Genomic DNA, 18,822 nt, shown 5'->3' with positions numbered 1-18,822 from the left:
CTTTATTTATCTTTATTGCTTTCCTATGTACTCCTTGATACAAGGTATAGCTTATCAATAAAATTGGCTGTTTCTACAAAGGTATAACAGGGCTAAATTGCTTGCCTCTGTTTACACAAGTATTTACCTAGCGATCTTTATTGTTTATTTGGCTCCAGCACTGTTGTTGGCGTCTAGGTCTTGGTTTGTGCGCATTCACCGTGTGTCATCGCATCTCCTCTTCCTTGCATGCTTGCATCTTTGTTTCTTATCCACTGTGATTGCCTACTGTCACGACCTACGTCATCTAGTTTGTCTCCATTCGTTCAGAGTCATTGATCGCCCCTCAATGACGGTAAGTTGTTTTATCGTTCCATCTTACATTGTGTGATTTTGAAATAAATTTTGTTTCCTTGGTTGTTGTACTTTCCATATCTTCTGCAGCGCTATATTGGAAGGTTGTCAAAATCGGGACTTTACTTCAAGTCGAAAGGGAGTAACAAAATCGGTACTCGTAAAATCGCAATTAAAATCGAATGATTTTACTCAAGGACTTTTGTAGAATCGATATAGGATAGCAAAGTCGGGACTCATAAAATCGCAATCAAAATCGAGGATTCTACAAAAACAAAAATAATGCTAAATATATGTTATAAATTGCATATAGTCATAAATGATTAAAGTTCAAAGTACACAAAATACATATACATAAATGAAAGTGTAACTAGTTAGGTTTAGTTCATCTTTAACTAGATGAAGGGAAAACTATTGAAAGAATGAAAAATTTTGGCCTTTTGGGTATTTATAGAACCGGGACATGGATTCAATCGGGTCAATTTACGAACCGGGTCAAAAATTGACCCTTTTCAAAAAATGAACAAAATCCTTCAAAATCCTGTGATTTTGAACGGATTTCACGCTTTTGTGCGATTTTGATAGGATTTTGCCTATTTTTGGGACTTTGCTATGGATTTGAATCGTTAATGCTACACAAAACACGAAAACCAGGATTTTGGGATTTAAATCGCGTTTTTTATAACAATGGTTAAACAGTGATAGACATATAAACTTGAGATAATTTATATAGTGAATAGAATTTTTGTTAATAAATTATCCTTGGTAAGTTGGTGCCAAGATCATCAAGTGATATAGGAAAGAAATTTGTATCCTGATTATTTATTTATTCTACATACAATCTATGATTATTTGTTGATGACCTATACTTTAGATCTTAGAAATTGATCTGAACTGGCCAGAAAGTTTTAGTGTGTCTTATTAGTACCTAACATGTCTGAAAGCATCTTACACCAATGTATATTTGAATTCCAATTAATATGGTATTTTTCAATTTACATGATTTGATTTGTTTGCTGTATTATTAACCACTGTTGTGGGAACCAGGTATTTTGTATTGCAAATTGATAACAATGTATATTGGTTTCCACTACAATTTTGTTTCTCTACTTTTTTGTGGGAACCAGGTATTTTTTGTGTTGCAAATTGAATTTATTGGCTGTTCTGGGGAATTTGATTCTGTTGCATCGGGTGAATTACTTTTATTGTTGTTTCTTCATTGATAAAGATTTTTTTTTTTTTTAGGAAAGTATGTGTTTGTGTCTTTGCACAATTAACGTGACCTGATTCAAATGCGGCATCAAAACAGTGCTGCAAATATGGAATGCAGTATCCTTCTGCTTTCCTCCATCAAAAGAAGAACGCCATACATTGCCTAAACATTCCTTTACATCATAACCGAAAAAAGAATCCCTCACCTTTGAATTATTGAAGAGAATTAGAAAGCTCATAATGAAAACATCGGTAAGCAAGAAACTACAAGAAGGTTGGCTCTTTCTTCCTTGAAGTGTCAAACACATCTTCAACGATTCCAAAAATTGAAGCCAAATGGAAATCACAAAAAAAATATATATATATTTCCTCACAACAAAACTCATTGGTCAATTATTGAAGTTCAAAAACAGTATCCGGAGAATTAAAAAAGTCCAATCTTAAAGTCCTGCTGTAAATTCAACACTCTTCATTCCTTTATGAGCAAATCCTATTACTTGCAAAATCAATCTTCCACATATATATAGTCTTTCATCCTCAAATCATTTATTTTCCATCACTCCCCATTTTCAGAAAGATATTCAAATTTCCACTATAAGATATTACCAATTAGCTTACGAAAAATTTCAAGACTTTCCTATAAGCAAAGTCAAAACTAAGCCCAATCAAGTTCACATTAGAACATAAGTGGAAGGCCAATAGTCTCTAACTCTCTATCTCATGCTGCATATTTGAACAATTATTTCCCACATGAAATAAGTCTAATATAAATTTTGCAACAACTAGAATGGGAAAAAACTAGAACTTTCTCACAGTAACTTTGAGAGGTTCTTTTAACACTCTTATAACTTTGTAATTCTTTATATACACTTTGTAACCAGCGTGACTCTTAACTATAAAATTTGATCCACATGCGGTATAAAATTTGATTTTCCCAGCTCATTATGTGTTGTGCAAACATGTGAAAAAAAAATAATTGAACCTTGCAAAACATCTAAACCCTAATTAGGATAATAAAAAATTAAATGACAAACCATATATTAATATCGCAATGCATGATTGTGAACTATATAAAATGTAATGCATGATGAAAGAACAAAATATTCTAACCAAAAAAAAGTAATATATAGAAATTAAAATAATAGAAATTTGTCCAGCTGCAAAATCAATCAAACATTAATTAATCAAAGTCACCAGTAATCAAAACAAGTACAAAATAATAACATAAACAAAAACTATATTATAGGTTGTTATTGAATTTCATGCTCAAGTGATATAGCACTAGATCCTAACATTAAGAACAAGGTGATATCAAACTCTCAGTGCAGACTTCTGGGCTGTTATCAAATTGAATAGATGTAATAGTATCATTCCTTAAATCAATCAACTTCAATTTTAAATACCCAGGAAACTTCAGCAGCACTTGATTATCCTCAAAAATATATAATGGCTCACCAATTACGCTATGTTTAGGATCTCCCATATAATAAACATTGAACAATTTAGTCCACGACTCTCTATTACCATACTCCTTCATGACCCAAACATGCTTTACAGAGTAGGTATCATCACGAGAAGTCAGACACAAGCAATCCCTCCACACACCCAAGGCTAAGAAGATATCTACCCCTCCATTATCAGGAGGCAAAACCTTTCGAAAAGACTCTTTTTCCAAATCAAAAGAAACAATAAAGCGAGGACTTTTTCGCTCAAGATCAATAGAGGTTAACCAATTAATCGTGCCACTCACAAATTTTCCAGATTGTCCAATTGGGACAACACCAAAAGGAAACTCCTGAGTATTTCTCCAAAAATCGGTACCCAATATATGAATCTTCACGTCAGTTTTGTAAACATAATCATGACTTCCGACACGCATCTTGTACGGCATAAGAACAACCACCTTGTAATTATCCGTACAACAATCATAGCCAAAGCCAACAGTCATTTTAACCTTACTATACATTGCAGTTTGTGGTCTTTCAAAAAGGGACAACTCCTTGAATTTTCTAATGGAAGGGTTCAACAATATAATTAAGCCTTTGTCATTGGTGTCTGCAATACAAAGGATGCCATTGCAAGAGCCAACAGAGCGATAAAAACGCATTACACGACTATATCCAAGACAATGGCTGGGAGAATACTTAAACACATCTTGTTTAGCGGCTCTTTTTGTGAAAAGAGAGTCGAGAGGGTAAATTCTAAATATGTTCTTGGTTGGGGATATGCTGCAGCTTATGAAGTAATGGTGAGACGACATGCAAAAGTGCTTCTTGGCAAATTTGGGATCAGATATGAGAGAGTTCCAGGATTTGCATACGCATCGAGACCGGAGTAGAAACTTCACAGGTAGAAAACAAAGGATTTCCGGAATGACGTCAAATGGAAGGGTGGGCAGAGGCGGCGCGTGGACTGAATTGCCGAAAGAGAGTGAAGGTGGCGGTGATGTTAGGATGGGCAAAGGATTCCTTGACGAAGCCATCTCTGAATGTGTGTGCGTCGTTGTAGACTCCCTTTCTCTGAAAAAAGGGTTCTGATCGCATCCCTTACTCTAAACTAGACGTCTACCCGTGCTGCCGCACGGGTCAGATAAAGTTAAAAATGTATTTGAATCAATGTAAAATTGGCAATATGGTGATTGTTTGATTCTGCTAACATCTTTGGTTGACTACGCCACGGTATTTATAACGTAACTTACTGTCGAAGAACCGTAAATAAATATAATATCCTCGATAACCTCCAACGGCAATTAATAATCGTAACCATGTGCATGTGACAAAAAAAGCATAAGACCTCAGAAGCACAGTTTAATTCCATATAGTTGCAATACCATTATAAATCGGTTTGGAAGAAATAGAATTGATATGAAAGCAAGGTGAATTAGCATTCAAGATAATTGACATCAGTTCAATCTGCAATTTTGTACTCACGAAATTACAAATGCAGAATCATCAAAATAATACTGCAATAGTGCTTTCCATATAAAATTGCAACACCTAGTAAATTCATCAAAATAGATAAAAGCAACTTAAAGCTTGCCACCAAAGAGACAAAATCCTGGACAATTGTGGAGACGCAACGGCTAACGACATACATAAAAAAACATGGAAATGATAGCAAAAACTTTAACAGGTGGGATAATGTTGCAAATTGGAATGGCAATTGGAATGGCATGGAAAAACCAGCACTAAGTTATCACCAAAAAGTTCCTTCCAAAGCTAGGAAAAAGATGAAATCAAATTTTACCTGCAATATAGGCAAATAACAGTGTTTATGGTGTGTACAGGAAGATAAATAGGAAATTTTAGATATTGACATGCATCAGAATTTGGCAAAAAAAAAAAAAAATCTTCCATAAAACATGGTCATCATTTCATTCCCCACATCAATTTCTTTTGAAAAATAAGATCAGATTTTGTTTCCTATTTATTTGGCCTACCAAAACTGATTTACCACAGCAAGCATATCAATTGATCTCATTTCCTATTTTTTTGCAATGGTTGACTCAAGAAAATTTTTGGGAGTTTATCATTCACTCAACAGATATACAACAGAAATACAAACTATACACTAACCATGTATACTTTGATGGTTTTTCAGCAACTTGGCAATTAATTACCATTGAGAATTTTGATTAAACACAAACTACACTAACGATGTATCTTTTTTGATTTATAAAGGATTATTTGCTAGGATCACTCAGCTGGGATTCCATGTATAACATCCTTCATCTAAATAATCATTTAGATGCTTTATTATAATATTGCAGTATTTACCATTAACGCAACAGCAACATGTGTGACATTAAAATGCATTCTATTGCCTTCAATGTTATAAGTACACTCTCATATTGATCAGCTGATAGAGCCAAACCGCAAGCGCACGGCCTATCGAAGTAATAGTAGTAAGAAGAGTATCGTTCCGCTAGGGAGTTGTGAATTCAATTAGCTTTTAGAGAATGATTAGAAAAGAAGAAAGATTATGAAATAGGGGGTTAATTGCTGAAGATAAATAACAATAATAATAAAAGAGCCTTGGGATTATTGGTTTGTCATAACAACAAACCCTTCACTAGACAAGACTTAAACATCTAATTTTATGGTTTACACACTAATTTCTAAAGACCGGTTTCCCTTAGCCCCTCACCTTTCCGATGAAAGTCCGGTGAGAGTTTACTTCTAGTAACCAAGCCTATTTCACTGACATGATTACTAGAAGATGCATAGAGGATTGAAACTACTCTTTGTCTCAATAATTGCAAAGACTATTTCACTGTTTTGCAATTATTGTCTAGATTCACTTGTTACAACATCAAAGCTCCGCTCTCGCTTTATGAATTGATGTTTGGGATGATGGATTAACGATTATCAAACCCTCCTCTTTCGCTTCCACAGTTTGATAATTGTTAATCCACGTTAAGACGGTGAATCTAGATTAGAAATTAGGGTTACATAGAAATTAGGGTTTAAGCTTGGTTTGTTTAGGATCATGTCATTAGACTTACCAACAATCCCAAGACAAAGAAGTGTCTACTCACTAACGTTCATTGTAGACATGGGGGAAGAAGAGAGAAAGCAATAAAGTAAAACAACAATAATATAAAAGTGAACTTTTATTCCAAGAACAAAAGATGAATGTTTATGATGGAGTGCTACTCTATTTATAGCTTTACAATTGACTTAGAAACTAAGCTACTATAAGGGCAAAACAGTAAAGCTGCAACGGAGTAACTTGGGCTTGAAGAAAAGCAGCAAAAGTGGTCCTGAAGGGTGGCACGGCCGTGCCACATGTTGGCACGGGCCGTGCCAAGCTTCTGACTTGGTAGAGACATATTTTTGTCTCGTATCTTCGTATTCTTGTACTGTATTTGCTCCAGTCCTCTTTCTTTTGCTCCAAGACACCTTCCACCATATATTCGTTCCTAAAATATAATAAAAGACAATTTAAAGTAAAATATTCTAAAAGGAAATAAAATGCAATAAAATCAAATCAAATCTTAAATAAAACTAAACTAAATAAAGCAATAAAATAGACTATCTATGACTCATCAAACTCCCCCACACTTGAATCTTTGCTTGTCCTCAAGCAAAAGGCAACAGACATAGCAGCAACAAAAGATTTGATTATGGCAATATTAAGAACAAATGTCTCAAAAGAAAGGCTTTGCTTCAAGTACACTAATTACAACTTCAAACACTTCTCATGAACCTATTCTACCCAACATCAAGTCTCAAGTGAGTGTGTGTGTGCAGTCCAACCCTTTTCTTGCTCCTGTATAAGACAGATATTATGAGGAATATTTCTATCCTTAATGCTAAAGTAACCGAGAAAAGTCCTTTCTTCATTTCATATAAGAGTGATGGGAATTTAAGTTAAGATTGAATTAATTTAACAATTAAGCACAAGGGGCTGCAGATGCTTAGGGGCTATCTATCCTCGTAGGAAGTCTTCTCGGATGTAATTGTCCTTTCCCCCTAGATTCAAAATCACCCTAAGCAGTGCTGCAAAATTATTTATTTGTTTCATCTCCGCGTAGGAAGTCTTTTTGGATGTAATTGTCCTTTCCCCCTAGCATTGATGAATTTGTTTCACTTTAAGTTCAAATTAAGGAGTCACAACCACAATTAGGAAGTTAGGATGTAATTGTCCTTTCCCCCATATGTTGGTGCCATTCTCCTGCCCCATTTAACATTAACAAATTAATAAGAATATAACAATTAAGAACAATTTGATTAATTTTCCCACACAAACTTATACTACTTTTACTCTTAAGACTTTAAAGGGTCTAAGTTAACACTAAAGATAGAACGTGTTCCTTAAAATACCTATTCATACACTTGCTCAAAGATTGCAACTGGGTGCTTTTCTCATTGGAGATTTTTCACAATAAAACAAGATGTGGGTATAGCAAGAACACAAGAAACACAAGAAACTACTTTCATGTACAAGAAACAACTTTTAAAGAAGAGACAAAACAAAAATTTTTATGCCATATTTTACATTAAAAACAAGCTACTAATCATGCCTCTTGCTATAAAAACAAAACAAAAGAATAAAGTTCAAGGGAGTTTGGGAACACTACGACTCTAGACACTTTATTAGCCCCCCCCCCCCCCCCCCCCCCCCCACACTTAGGAGAAGCATTGTCCTCAATGATTCAAAAGAAAAGAAAAGAGAAGAAGAAGAAGAAGAAGATGAAGAAGAAGAAGAAGAAGAATTAGAATAGAGAAGAGTAGAGGAAGAGGAAAGCTCACAATTTTATTGAGGTCCATAGTGGACTTTGGAGGTGAAGGTGTTGCATCATGTTTCGGAGCATTTGATTGTTTTCTTCATTTATTTGATTGCTCCTTTGGACATTGGTTCTTTCAACACCTTGTCTTTGTTGCTCGGTGCTTTATTCTGTGAACTTTGGTTTGCATCCATGCCCGCCGTTCATCATTATAGCTTCCACCGGCTTCTTGTTCATGGTGCAAGTTTGCACCTACCTCCGCTCTATCACCACCATCATCACCATCATTATGTACCTGTGGGTTAGTACCAACATAAAGCAAATTTTCCACCACCTCCGAATTATTTAAGTCCGGATTAGATAGAATAATCAAACAATAAGCTCTAATAATTTTCCATTCATATTGGTAATTGTGGTCATGAGTTCTAAGGAAGGACAAAGTAGTATATAAGTCTAGATAATAGTTCCCCTCTATCCTCTTGATCCTTTAATTCACACTCACCCCAAACTTCCTAGCAATAAAAGTGATGATTCCACCTACCATTATATCACTCTAATCATCCTGTTTCTTGTTAACAATTGAAACAAGATAATCATGCAAATAATAGCAAATGTTAATAGAATGGTTATAAAGCATAGCCCACAACAACAGCTCATCAATCCTCTTCATTCCTACCTCTTTCCTACTTTATGTGGTGCAAGCCATAACCCTTTGAAGGTACCTAAGCACAGGGTTGTGTTATTCAACAGCCTAATCATATGTTCATCCATTGCTAGTCTATCCATAACATTAATCATCAGGGTACCTGCAAGCATAGATAGTTCTAGAGATTAGAGAATTGTACCTATTTCTTTGCTTGGAATCCTTGATTTGGATCCCATGATTATGAGTTGTTGATTGCTTCTTGGTTGCACCACTTCTGAAGTCTTCAGTCTACTTACCTTTCTTCTTCCAATTGACCTTAGTTGATTTGGTGTGGATTTTGGGTGAAGGTTAGGGTTTTGTGTGCGAATGGTTGGTTTAGTGATGGGGTTGGGGTTTAAATAAGGTTTTTGAGTTTATTGATGAAGATTGGTGGAGAGATTATGGTTTGGTGAAGTTTGAAGAGAGTTATGGAGGTAGAATGAAAGAGGTTGTTTTGAATAACATAAAAAAATAAATAATAAAAAAAAATAATTTTTTTTTTTTTTTTCAAATTTTTTTTTTTTTTTTTTTGGGTGAAAGGTTGGCACGGCCGTGCCAACATTAGCACGGGCCGTGCCAAGCTTCTGTAAAAAGAGGGAAGAAATTTTTTTTTTTTTTTTTTTGAGATTTTTTTTTTTTTTTTTTTTTGGTTTGGTTTCTGGTCAATGGCTTCAACTTTCTTTCCCCTTTTTGCATCATATTTGGACAAATACCTACAAAACAAATTAAAATAACACAAAACAAAAATAAAAGCAATAAAATTCATGGGTTGCCTCCCACGAAGCGCTCGTTTAGAGTCATTAGCTTGACGGTTAGAAAGTGGTTTATCTATCCTATACCCAATCTTTCAGAAAGGGACAATGGCATCAAACTAACATTCTCTCCCAAATCACACATGGCTTTGTCTATAGTTTCAGATCCTATGACACAAGGTAGGGAAAAGCTTCCTAGATTCTTAAGTTTAGGAGGCAATTTGTTTGGAAGTATTTCAATAATATTCATAAACTGCTCATCTAACTTGGACTCATCAAACCCTTGTGTTAATGGAATTTCATGCTCATGAGATGGTGAAACGAATGGCTTTTCATTCTCTCCTATGGCTTTCACACTTTGAGGCTCATCACTCCCTATCTCTCCTTCATTGTTCTTAATTTTCACAACGGGGTCCTCTAATTGTTTACCATCCCTAAGAGTAATAGCACTTATATGGTTTTTGGGGTTGGTTTCGGTTTGGTCTAGGAGGACTTCGGAGGATTGTGAGGAAGTAGCCACCTGTTGGGGTACTTGAGAAGTCTGAGTCTCAGGCATCTTACTGTGAGTAACTATGGAGTCTTCTGTTGATGTAAGTTTGGCAATAGAGTCCTTCAAAAATTCAGTTTGATTTTCAATCTCTTGGAGCTGCTCGGATTGATTTATACAAAAATTTTCTAAAAAAAGTTCCAAGCTGGATTTTTGAGGGACTCTTTGGTTGTTTGCATAACTGGGTGGTGTTGTTTGTTGTCCAAAAAGATTTTGAGGGGTTTGAAAAAAATTTTGGTTGTTTCTAAACCCTTGATTATATTGAGCATGGTTTACTTGCTTAGGACTTCTAACAACACTACCTAGTTCGCAATCAATGCCAAAATGGCCAAATACACCACAAATTTCACAAGAAGGAGATGCAGAAGAAGAAGAGATGACACTAACATTTATTTTTTCAAATTTTTGGGTTAATGCATCAATCTTAACGGCAAGGTGATCATAGTTAGAGACTTCATACATACCTGCCTCCTTTTTGGAGGGTGAAGAATTAGTGATGGCTCTCTCGTCGGTCCACTTGTAATGATTTTGAGCCATGTCTTCAATCAAGGCGTATGCTTCTGTGTAATTCTTGTTCATTAAAGCTCCACCTGCAGCTGCATCAACATAAATTTTTGTGGTATACAAAAGACCATTATAAAAAATGTGAATAATAAGCCAATTCTTTAAACCATGATGGGGACAAAGTCTAAGCATTTCTTTGAAACGCTCCCATGCATCGTAGAGAGATTCTCCATCTTTTTGAGTGAATTGTGTGATTTGAATCCTTAATTGGACGGTTTTAGCATAGGGAAAGAATCGGGCAAGAAAAACTTGGTTCATTTGTTGCCATGAGTGAACAAGTGCAGGTTCTATTTCAAAATTGTCCTCAACCGTTGGGTACACAATAGCATCATATGACTCATTTGAAGATGGGATTGCATACTCTTTGAGAGAGCATTCCTTAGTCATATCGTTATTATCTTCCCAAGAAGTTAAAGGAAAAAGAAGAAATAGAGAAAGAAAGAAATAAAATAAAATAAAATAAAATAAAATAAGATAAAACAAAAGATTTTTTTTTTTAAATAAAAGTAAAATAATAATAAAAGAGGAAATAATATATATTATATATATATATATATATGTTTTTTTTTTTTGAAAGAAATATAAAAAGAAACACAATAAAATAACGAAAAAAGTTTTTTTTCTTTTTTTTTTTTCAGTCTAATCGTTAAAAAAAAGTTAATCAAAATGCAACAACTCCCCGGCAACGGCGCCAAAAACTTGATAGAGCCAAACCGCAAGCGCACGGCCTATCGAAGTAATAGTAGTAAGAAGAGTATCGTTCCGCTAGGGAGTTGTGAATTCAATTAGCTTTTAGAGAATGATTAGAAAAGAAGAAAGATTATGAAATAGGGGGTTAATTGCTGAAGATAAATAACAATAATAATAAAAGAGCCTTGGGATTATTGGTTTGTCATAACAACAAACCCTTCACTAGACAAGACTTAAACATCTAATTTTATGGTTTACACACTAATTTCTAAAGACCGGTTTCCCTTAGCCCCTCACCTTTCCGATGAAAGTCCGGTGAGAGTTTACTTCTAGTAACCAAGCCTATTTCACTGACATGATTACTAGAAGATGCATAGAGGATTGAAACTACTCTTTGTCTCAATAATTGCAAAGACTATTTCACTGTTTTGCAATTATTGTCTAGATTCACTTGTTACAACATCAAAGCTCCGCTCTCGCTTTATGAATTGATGTTTGGGATGATGGATTAACGATTATCAAACCCTCCGCTTTCGCTTCCACAGTTTGATAATTGTTAATCCACGTTAAGACGGTGAATCTAGATTAGAAATTAGGGTTACATAGAAATTAGGGTTTAAGCTTGGTTTGTTTAGGATCATGTCATTAGACTTACCAACAATCCCAAGACAAAGAAGTGTCTACTCACTAACGTTCATTGTAGACATGGGGGAAGAAGAGAGAAAGCAATAAAGTAAAACAACAATAATATAAAAGTGAACTTTTATTCCAAGAACAAAAGATGAATGTTTATGATGGAGTGCTACTCTATTTATAGCTTTACAATTGACTTAGAAACTAAGCTACTATAAGGGCAAAACAGTAAAGCTGCAACGGAGTAACTTGGGCTTGAAGAAAAGCAGCAAAAGTGGTCCTGGAGGGTGGCACGGCCGTGCCACATGTTGGCACGGGCCGTGCCAAGCTTCTGACTTGGTAGAGACATATTTTTGTCTCGTATCTTCGTATTCTTGTACTGTATTTGCTCCAGTCCTCTTTCTTTTGCTCCAAGACACCTTCCACCATATATTCGTTCCTAAAATATAATAAAAGACAATTTAAAGTAAAATATTCTAAAAGGAAATAAAATGCAATAAAATCAAATCAAATCTTAAATAAAACTAAACTAAATAAAGCAATAAAATAGACTATCTATGACTCATCATCAGCCAAGAAATAGCAGCCTCTATATAGTCATTCATAGCAATAATGTCCTGGACAAACACACAAAAATTTTAATATATCAGCTGCAACCACTGCGAGAAAAATTATAGAACAATGTTAATTTCTATTAATTATTAGTTCAGCAGATACCTGTTTATGTGAAAAATTATCGTAAGACACCAACAGCGTTGATGCATCCTTACAAATTGCGGAATACTTCTTTATAAACTACATTTGATGTAGTGGTCATACAATTGCCATCTTCATCCAACAATAATATCTTCAATCCGTTTCTTGATGTAACTCTCGACACCGCAACATATAGTTGACCGTGGGAAAAAACCGGTTGAGGAAGATATATTCCAACTTGTTTCAACGATTGACCTTGACTTTTGTTGATTGTCATTGCAAATGAAACCGAAATAGGGAACTGTCGACGCTGAAACTTGAATGGAATTTTTGTATCTGATGGACTCAATGACAATCTTGGTATATAAACTATATCTCCAATGTTGCTGCCAGTTATTACTTTGCCCTCAAGCACATATCTGCTCATCTTCGTTATTATTAATCGAGTACCGTTGCAAAGACCAGCTGTAGCATCTAAATTGCGTAGAAGCATGACAGGAACACCAACCTTCAACTTTATCTTGTGGTTATGGATACCTGATGCGTTAATTGTGTTCAAAAACTCAGGTGTGTGTATGTCATCTGGCCTGGTAGCTGATGAATTTTTACCAAGGGGACTATCGCAACTCAGAAAGGTTTTTTCTTCTCCAGGTATAAGAGACATTACATACTCATTGATTTCTTCAACCGTGACATTTTTCAGAGTTAGTATAGCTCTATCTTGGAAAAACGAATGATCATACATGTTATCTAGCAACGATGGATAAATGTGATCAACAATGGAAGCAATATGATCTCCTGAGCTATGTATAAGTAGGTCGTCTAGAATTTCTGTCTGTATATTTTCGTCGTTCTCTTCTCCAATAGTACCGTCTCCGATGCCCAAGACCCACTCACTAAACTCTTTCCTCTCTTGAATATCCGAACTTGAAGAACCATGTAAAAGGCGCATGTTGGTTGACAATGTTAACACCTCGCAAAAACGCCACAAATATGAAGAATTGATTGATGAGTTACACATCTCTTGTCTATTGGCTTTTGGTATCACTGGAAGAACTTGTCTGAAATCACCGTCGAGCACGACAACTTTCCCGCCGAACGGGATATCATTCCTTCCATCGTTTTGAACACGAAGAATATCCCTCAAACTTCGGTCAAGTGCTTCAAAACAATGTTTATGCATCATTGGCGCTTCATCCCAAATAATTAGGCTTGCCTTACATATCAACTCAGCCAACGGGCTTTTAGGATGTATGCCGCAAGTTGAAATTTCATCAACGATTATAGGAATACCAAACCTAGAATGGGCTGTTCTTCCTCCAGGTATAAGTAGGGCTGCGATACCGCTGGATGCAACTGTCAATACAATTTCTTTCCTTGACCGAATGGCAGATGACAATGCTCTCCATATAAATGTTTTTCCGGTACCGCCGTAACCATATAGGAAGAAAATTCCAGGCTGTTTAGCATCAACCCTCGCCATTATCTTGTCATACACATGTTTTTGTTCAGATGTCATGGTTGCCATTAACCGCTCGTTCTCTTCTTCAAGAATACGCTGATTATAATTCATCTCATCATATATCAACCTATTCCGTGACTCATGGATAAGGGACACATCAGTCAAAGGCATTGTTGGGTAATCCTCCTTCATATTCTTGCCGTGACTCCGTAACAATCTCTCGATTTCTGCAAGCGTATAGCTTTTCAATTGATCGTCATCCAATATCAAATCTGCATGTCATATATAATATATAAAGTGGTCATATAAATTTTTATTTAACATAATATCACCCTACTGACAACAATCGGTCCATAACATCAACTAAGTGTAAAAAACTAATAATTCAATAATAAATGTGTTTACCTTGCACACGCAATGCCAATCTTTGACGATGCAACATATAATCACTCAAGTGCTGCCAAGTCTTCTCCCAAACAACTTCTGGTCGAGACAATTGGTTTGATACTAACAATATGACAAAAAGACGACGCATATAATCGGCAGTCCCCCAAAAAGAGACTTGGTTGATAGCATTTATGAATTCATTGTCATCGTCTAATAGGCCCAAAGCAAAACATGCTTCCTTGAAACTGTCGTATTTAACACCTCCAACTGTTTTGATATCATCATAAGAAACTGGACCTTTTACATAATTCAGCAGGGTCCTTAGATAAAATTTTTCACCGCTTCCCGGCGGCACAAAATGAATCCGTCCAATAGAAAGCCCTCGTTGCCTTGGTGACCATCTACGCTCTGTTTTCTTCCAAACAAACTTCAATGGAAACTCGCCATATGTTAGATCCTTGGCCTCGGGATACTTTTGGTTTGCCTCCATCCACGCACGAAACTTAGTGTCACGAATGTGTGGTTTTTTTACTACATCTTCCAAGTCCTCATGATCTTCGAAAACAATTGGTTCCTCACCTTCTAGGTGGAAATTTAAGCGCTCAACAGATGGTTCTCTATAATTGATATCAAATGAAAAAATCCGCCACACTGCTTCACATGCCGAGAGGTACCTACAATCGTAGTACATCTTAATTTCGTCGTAACATTCATCACCGCCTTGGTAAAATGTTGCAGTCACCCGATCATGTCCTTTGTTAACGTACTTGAACAAATATTTTATAGACCGGGACTGATTACACCATTCAACGTTTATGTGTGCATTATACTTTAACAATAATTTACGGTTGTAGGGAACCACATATCTGTTATCAACAAAAGATTCACCTTTCTTTATAGATACACCATTGTTCCTTCTTCTATACACAGGGTAACCGTCTGAATCAATCACCGTTGTGTCAACAAATTTTTTGGGGAAATATTTAGTGCATTTACCATTCAGCATACATGGCGATTGATTATTCTGCCTTCCGCAGGGTCCATGTATCATGAGAGACGTAACAATGTTGTAGAGTTGAGGGTCACGGTCTTTATCAGGGATCTCTGCCGATATAATTTTATCAATGTTGTTAGGATGAAGAATTCGACATTCTGGCCGTAGGAAAACCAAGATGTGGGCGTGAGGGAGACCTCGTTTTTGGAACTCAATAGTATAAATGACTGAAAAGCACAAAAATAAATGTGATCAGGTATATACTAATCATATAAATAAATATAACATTTTAAAACGGAATTTTTGAATGTCCATAAATACATATGTACATTCAAAAAAGTATACACATAAATAAAAATTAAAAAAATAAATTCAAATGCAATCATATATGATATTTGTATTAGAAACAGGCAAAACCACATGAAAAAGAATTACCTGCTTTAACCTTCCCAAAAAATTTTCCCTTTTTAATCTCCTTTATTAGATGATCAAGCTTTATTTTGAAAATACGGCTGACTAAATCTGGTCGATCCTCTGGCTTGAGATTAAGCTTTTTGAGATAATCAACTAACTCCGTCCACTTATGGTTACATGTGAAGGTTATAAACAAATCAGGATAGCCCACCCATCCACATATTGCCATGGCGTCCTGGTAATTTTGTATCATATATCGTGCCCCTCCGACAAACGAAGAAGGCAACACCACTCGCTTTCCTGCACTGGCCGGACCTGTTTCTCCTCTAAGAACTGCTTCAGCCAACCCCTTGTACATGTCTGCCCTGACTTCCTTCTGATGATCTCTGTACCACTTTAATCGCCATGACTCTATCATACTAAAACCGTCGCAACAAAACTGCTGCAACAAACGCTTAGAAAACAACAACTGTGAATGCAAAATATCTCTCTACTGTAATTTGTATGCGAACCACTCTTTCATTGAAACGTATGTTCGATTAATAGGCTTCTTCTTAGGTCTGTAGCTAAATTTGATGTCCCTACGAAAACCATCTTCACCTCTTGAAAATATCAAAGGATACTGCAGAGGCAAGTAAGATGGTTCAAATACCGATATACGCTTAAGCAAACCTGATCGTTCTTCGACCACAACGTCTCGTTCAAAATCAGCGGCATCGTAATCGCCAACAACCAAAGCTGCCACTTCGGAAGCAGTGGGCAAATTGTAACGTCTACCATCATAACCCCTCTTCCCCAGAATTCGCAGCTTTATGGTCGGAGCATTGTTTTCCAATAACTTGTCACGGACCATCCTATAAGACTTGACATATGAATTTGATCGGTCGAGGATATGTCGTATCTCTTTGACTAAATCTCTTTTTAATGAGTTTCTATCATCTTCCATGCTGCATTAAGATAACGAATAGGTTAGTAGGAGCAAAATCAAATCAAATATAAGAATGTCTTGTAGCATGACAAACACGCAGTCAAAAAAAAAATCATACACAAAGTTACCTAACACACGACATTCTATTGCGAATTTCATTATCTGTATCGTAGATATACAGCTGAGCAAACTTTGGTTGGTCACCGTCATTTGGGAGCAAACTTCCGATACGGTGGTAGTTCTCTCCATTTAGCACAAATACAGGTGGAGCTTTGCCATTATTCCTTGTTGTATCTATAGTCCGCCCCATTGAAGTAAATGCAAACATGGAATTGAATGATCGTATATTTTCTAGGAAAAACTTGCTTTTTTCTGTCATTTTTATGATATAAATCATACAGTCGTTGCGGCAGCCTTTTAAACGGTGCAATTTCTATCCTTCCCTGCATACAGCACATTGAAAACTCCGGATTTGATGTATGACGTTGCTTGCAGACCCTCTCTTCGTACCACATTAATGCCCCACACCATTGACATGTAAAACGCGGCTCTCCAATTTGAAAGTACGCTGCAAGTGTTACAACAACTTTGAATAGAATGATAACATGACAATGTGAAATGCATAGAGGTCCCCTTAGGAACAATAATATTGTAGTAATGAGCCAATTCTATATAATGTGTTTCCCAATTACACTTACATATGTCGTTTGCATCAGCCTCTTCGTTGTCCCTGTCGACATCATCTGCTGGTCATATATTCATTAAGTTATGTTTCGTTATAAGTAATTAGAGCATAAAAAGTGGCTCAATCATAATACGGCCAAAGTCGAAAAGCAAACAATAAAGAGTAAATACCAATTTCATTGAAAGGGATGTCGCCGCCTTCATAGTTCTCATCGCAGTCTTTATAGTTCTCATCGCAGTCTTCGAATAAATGTTCATTATCATATTCATTAAAAACACTGTCAAAAGGTACAGATGTGCTTGCTGGAAAATTCTCAGTGATAGAGACTGTTATATTGGAAACAAATATGTCAGAATAGTTTTGTAAAAAGTCTGATATAAACACTTCAACGATAAGGTAGTTTAACTTATTAAATTCGATGTTCAATATATAAAGTAATTACCACAATCATTGTCAGGTATCTCATATATTTCGCCATTTTCATTGCATTCTGTTTCCATTGGATCTATTCCAAACTTGTCGATTGTATCCAGTAGGATTTCTGCTTGTTTGAAAAGCATGTGTATCAGAGTAATTTCCAAGCCTTGCCTATTGTACTATATGACTAATGCACACGTACAGTTCACAAATTGGACATATAAAATAGTGGGGGAACAACAATTACCGTGTGCATTGTTGGGAACAAATGGATCTTCCCCATTTTCGCTGCATTCCATCTGGTGTATCTGTTTTTTCTTTTCAGCTCCATAAATATCATCAGCCACATGTGAATTTGGTAAATGCTTAAGGGTGTATTTTCCAGATTTCACTGGTGTTAGTCTTCGAATTGTAGGATGTGTAACAACTGTAATCAAGAGGAGAAAAGAATGACATCAAAAACCTGTATTGTGAAACGCCTAATAATGAAGCAAAGAGTTCAGATTGATCACCGTTAGTAATGTCAGACAATGGATTATTCAAAACCTTCTGCCTTTTGTTAGGCATCAATTCGCCAGCATTTCTTTCAGACATGATTACAAAGTCATATGTTGCAGAGGTCATTCCATGGGAAGTAGATGGAGTGAAAAAATGGTAAATATCTGTAAATCAGAAGTTTTACTACATAATTCACTTGGATAGATTATAGCATACTGGTCCCAATGTATTGAGAAACGCATAAGTTTAACTGCTGCTTCATAATTATTGTAATAGTGAATAGGCAACCACAACAATAAATGACAGTTTGATAGTGGAAAACTCAATAGACACTTTTATACAACCAATATAAGCCTATTCACGTTTGCACATGACATCTTAGGCCACCCTAATTAGGAAAGTTTTAATATGAAATAAAAAATATGTTGACCATATTTACTAATTTTTTTTTAACTTGTTTGGTAAAAATCTTTTATGAAAAAATAATGTACACTAATGTGCCGTGATATTACCATAACACTCCCTATTAAAAATGAATCAAATGAATTTAAAAGAAAATAAAAACTTTAAACTTGGTAATCAAGATTTGTGAAACGCCTAATAAGTATAGGCTTTGTTGGTTTATTCATTTTTTTTACGATCCAATTTCTTTTTTATTGGAATCCAATTCATTGTATATTAATTGTAAGATTAATT

At 35.6% G+C, this 18,822-nt stretch overlaps 1 protein-coding gene, 1 non-coding gene and 2 pseudogenes across 2 annotated transcripts; 1 reads left to right on the top strand and 3 right to left on the bottom strand.

The window, feature by feature from the left end:
* Positions 1-18,822, bottom strand: part of LOC146936980 (putative disease resistance RPP13-like protein 1) — a 114,509-nt pseudogene that overhangs the window by 31,227 nt on the left and 64,460 nt on the right.
* Positions 2,694-4,028, bottom strand: LOC146936986 (F-box/kelch-repeat protein At3g23880-like). The gene has a single exon (XM_085757752.1). The coding sequence runs from the start codon at positions 4,025-4,027 to the stop codon at positions 2,840-2,842; it is 1,188 nt and encodes a 395-aa protein (XP_085613878.1). The 5' UTR covers position 4,028; the 3' UTR covers positions 2,694-2,839.
* On the top strand, positions 10,426-10,532 carry LOC146936985 (small nucleolar RNA R71). Its single transcript, XR_015033683.1, has one exon. It is a non-coding gene; the product is annotated as a small nucleolar RNA R71 (small nucleolar RNA).
* Positions 12,371-18,222, bottom strand: LOC146936984 (uncharacterized; annotated as a pseudogene).

Source organism: Medicago sativa, chromosome 3 (genome assembly GCF_051527215.1).
Source record: "Medicago sativa cultivar Bolivia chromosome 3, Bolivia_mono, whole genome shotgun sequence".
Classification (NCBI taxonomy): Eukaryota; Viridiplantae; Streptophyta; class Magnoliopsida; order Fabales; family Fabaceae; genus Medicago; species Medicago sativa.
The sequence above is the reverse complement of the archived record's forward strand: the minus strand, read 5'-3'. Positions and strand labels throughout refer to the sequence as shown.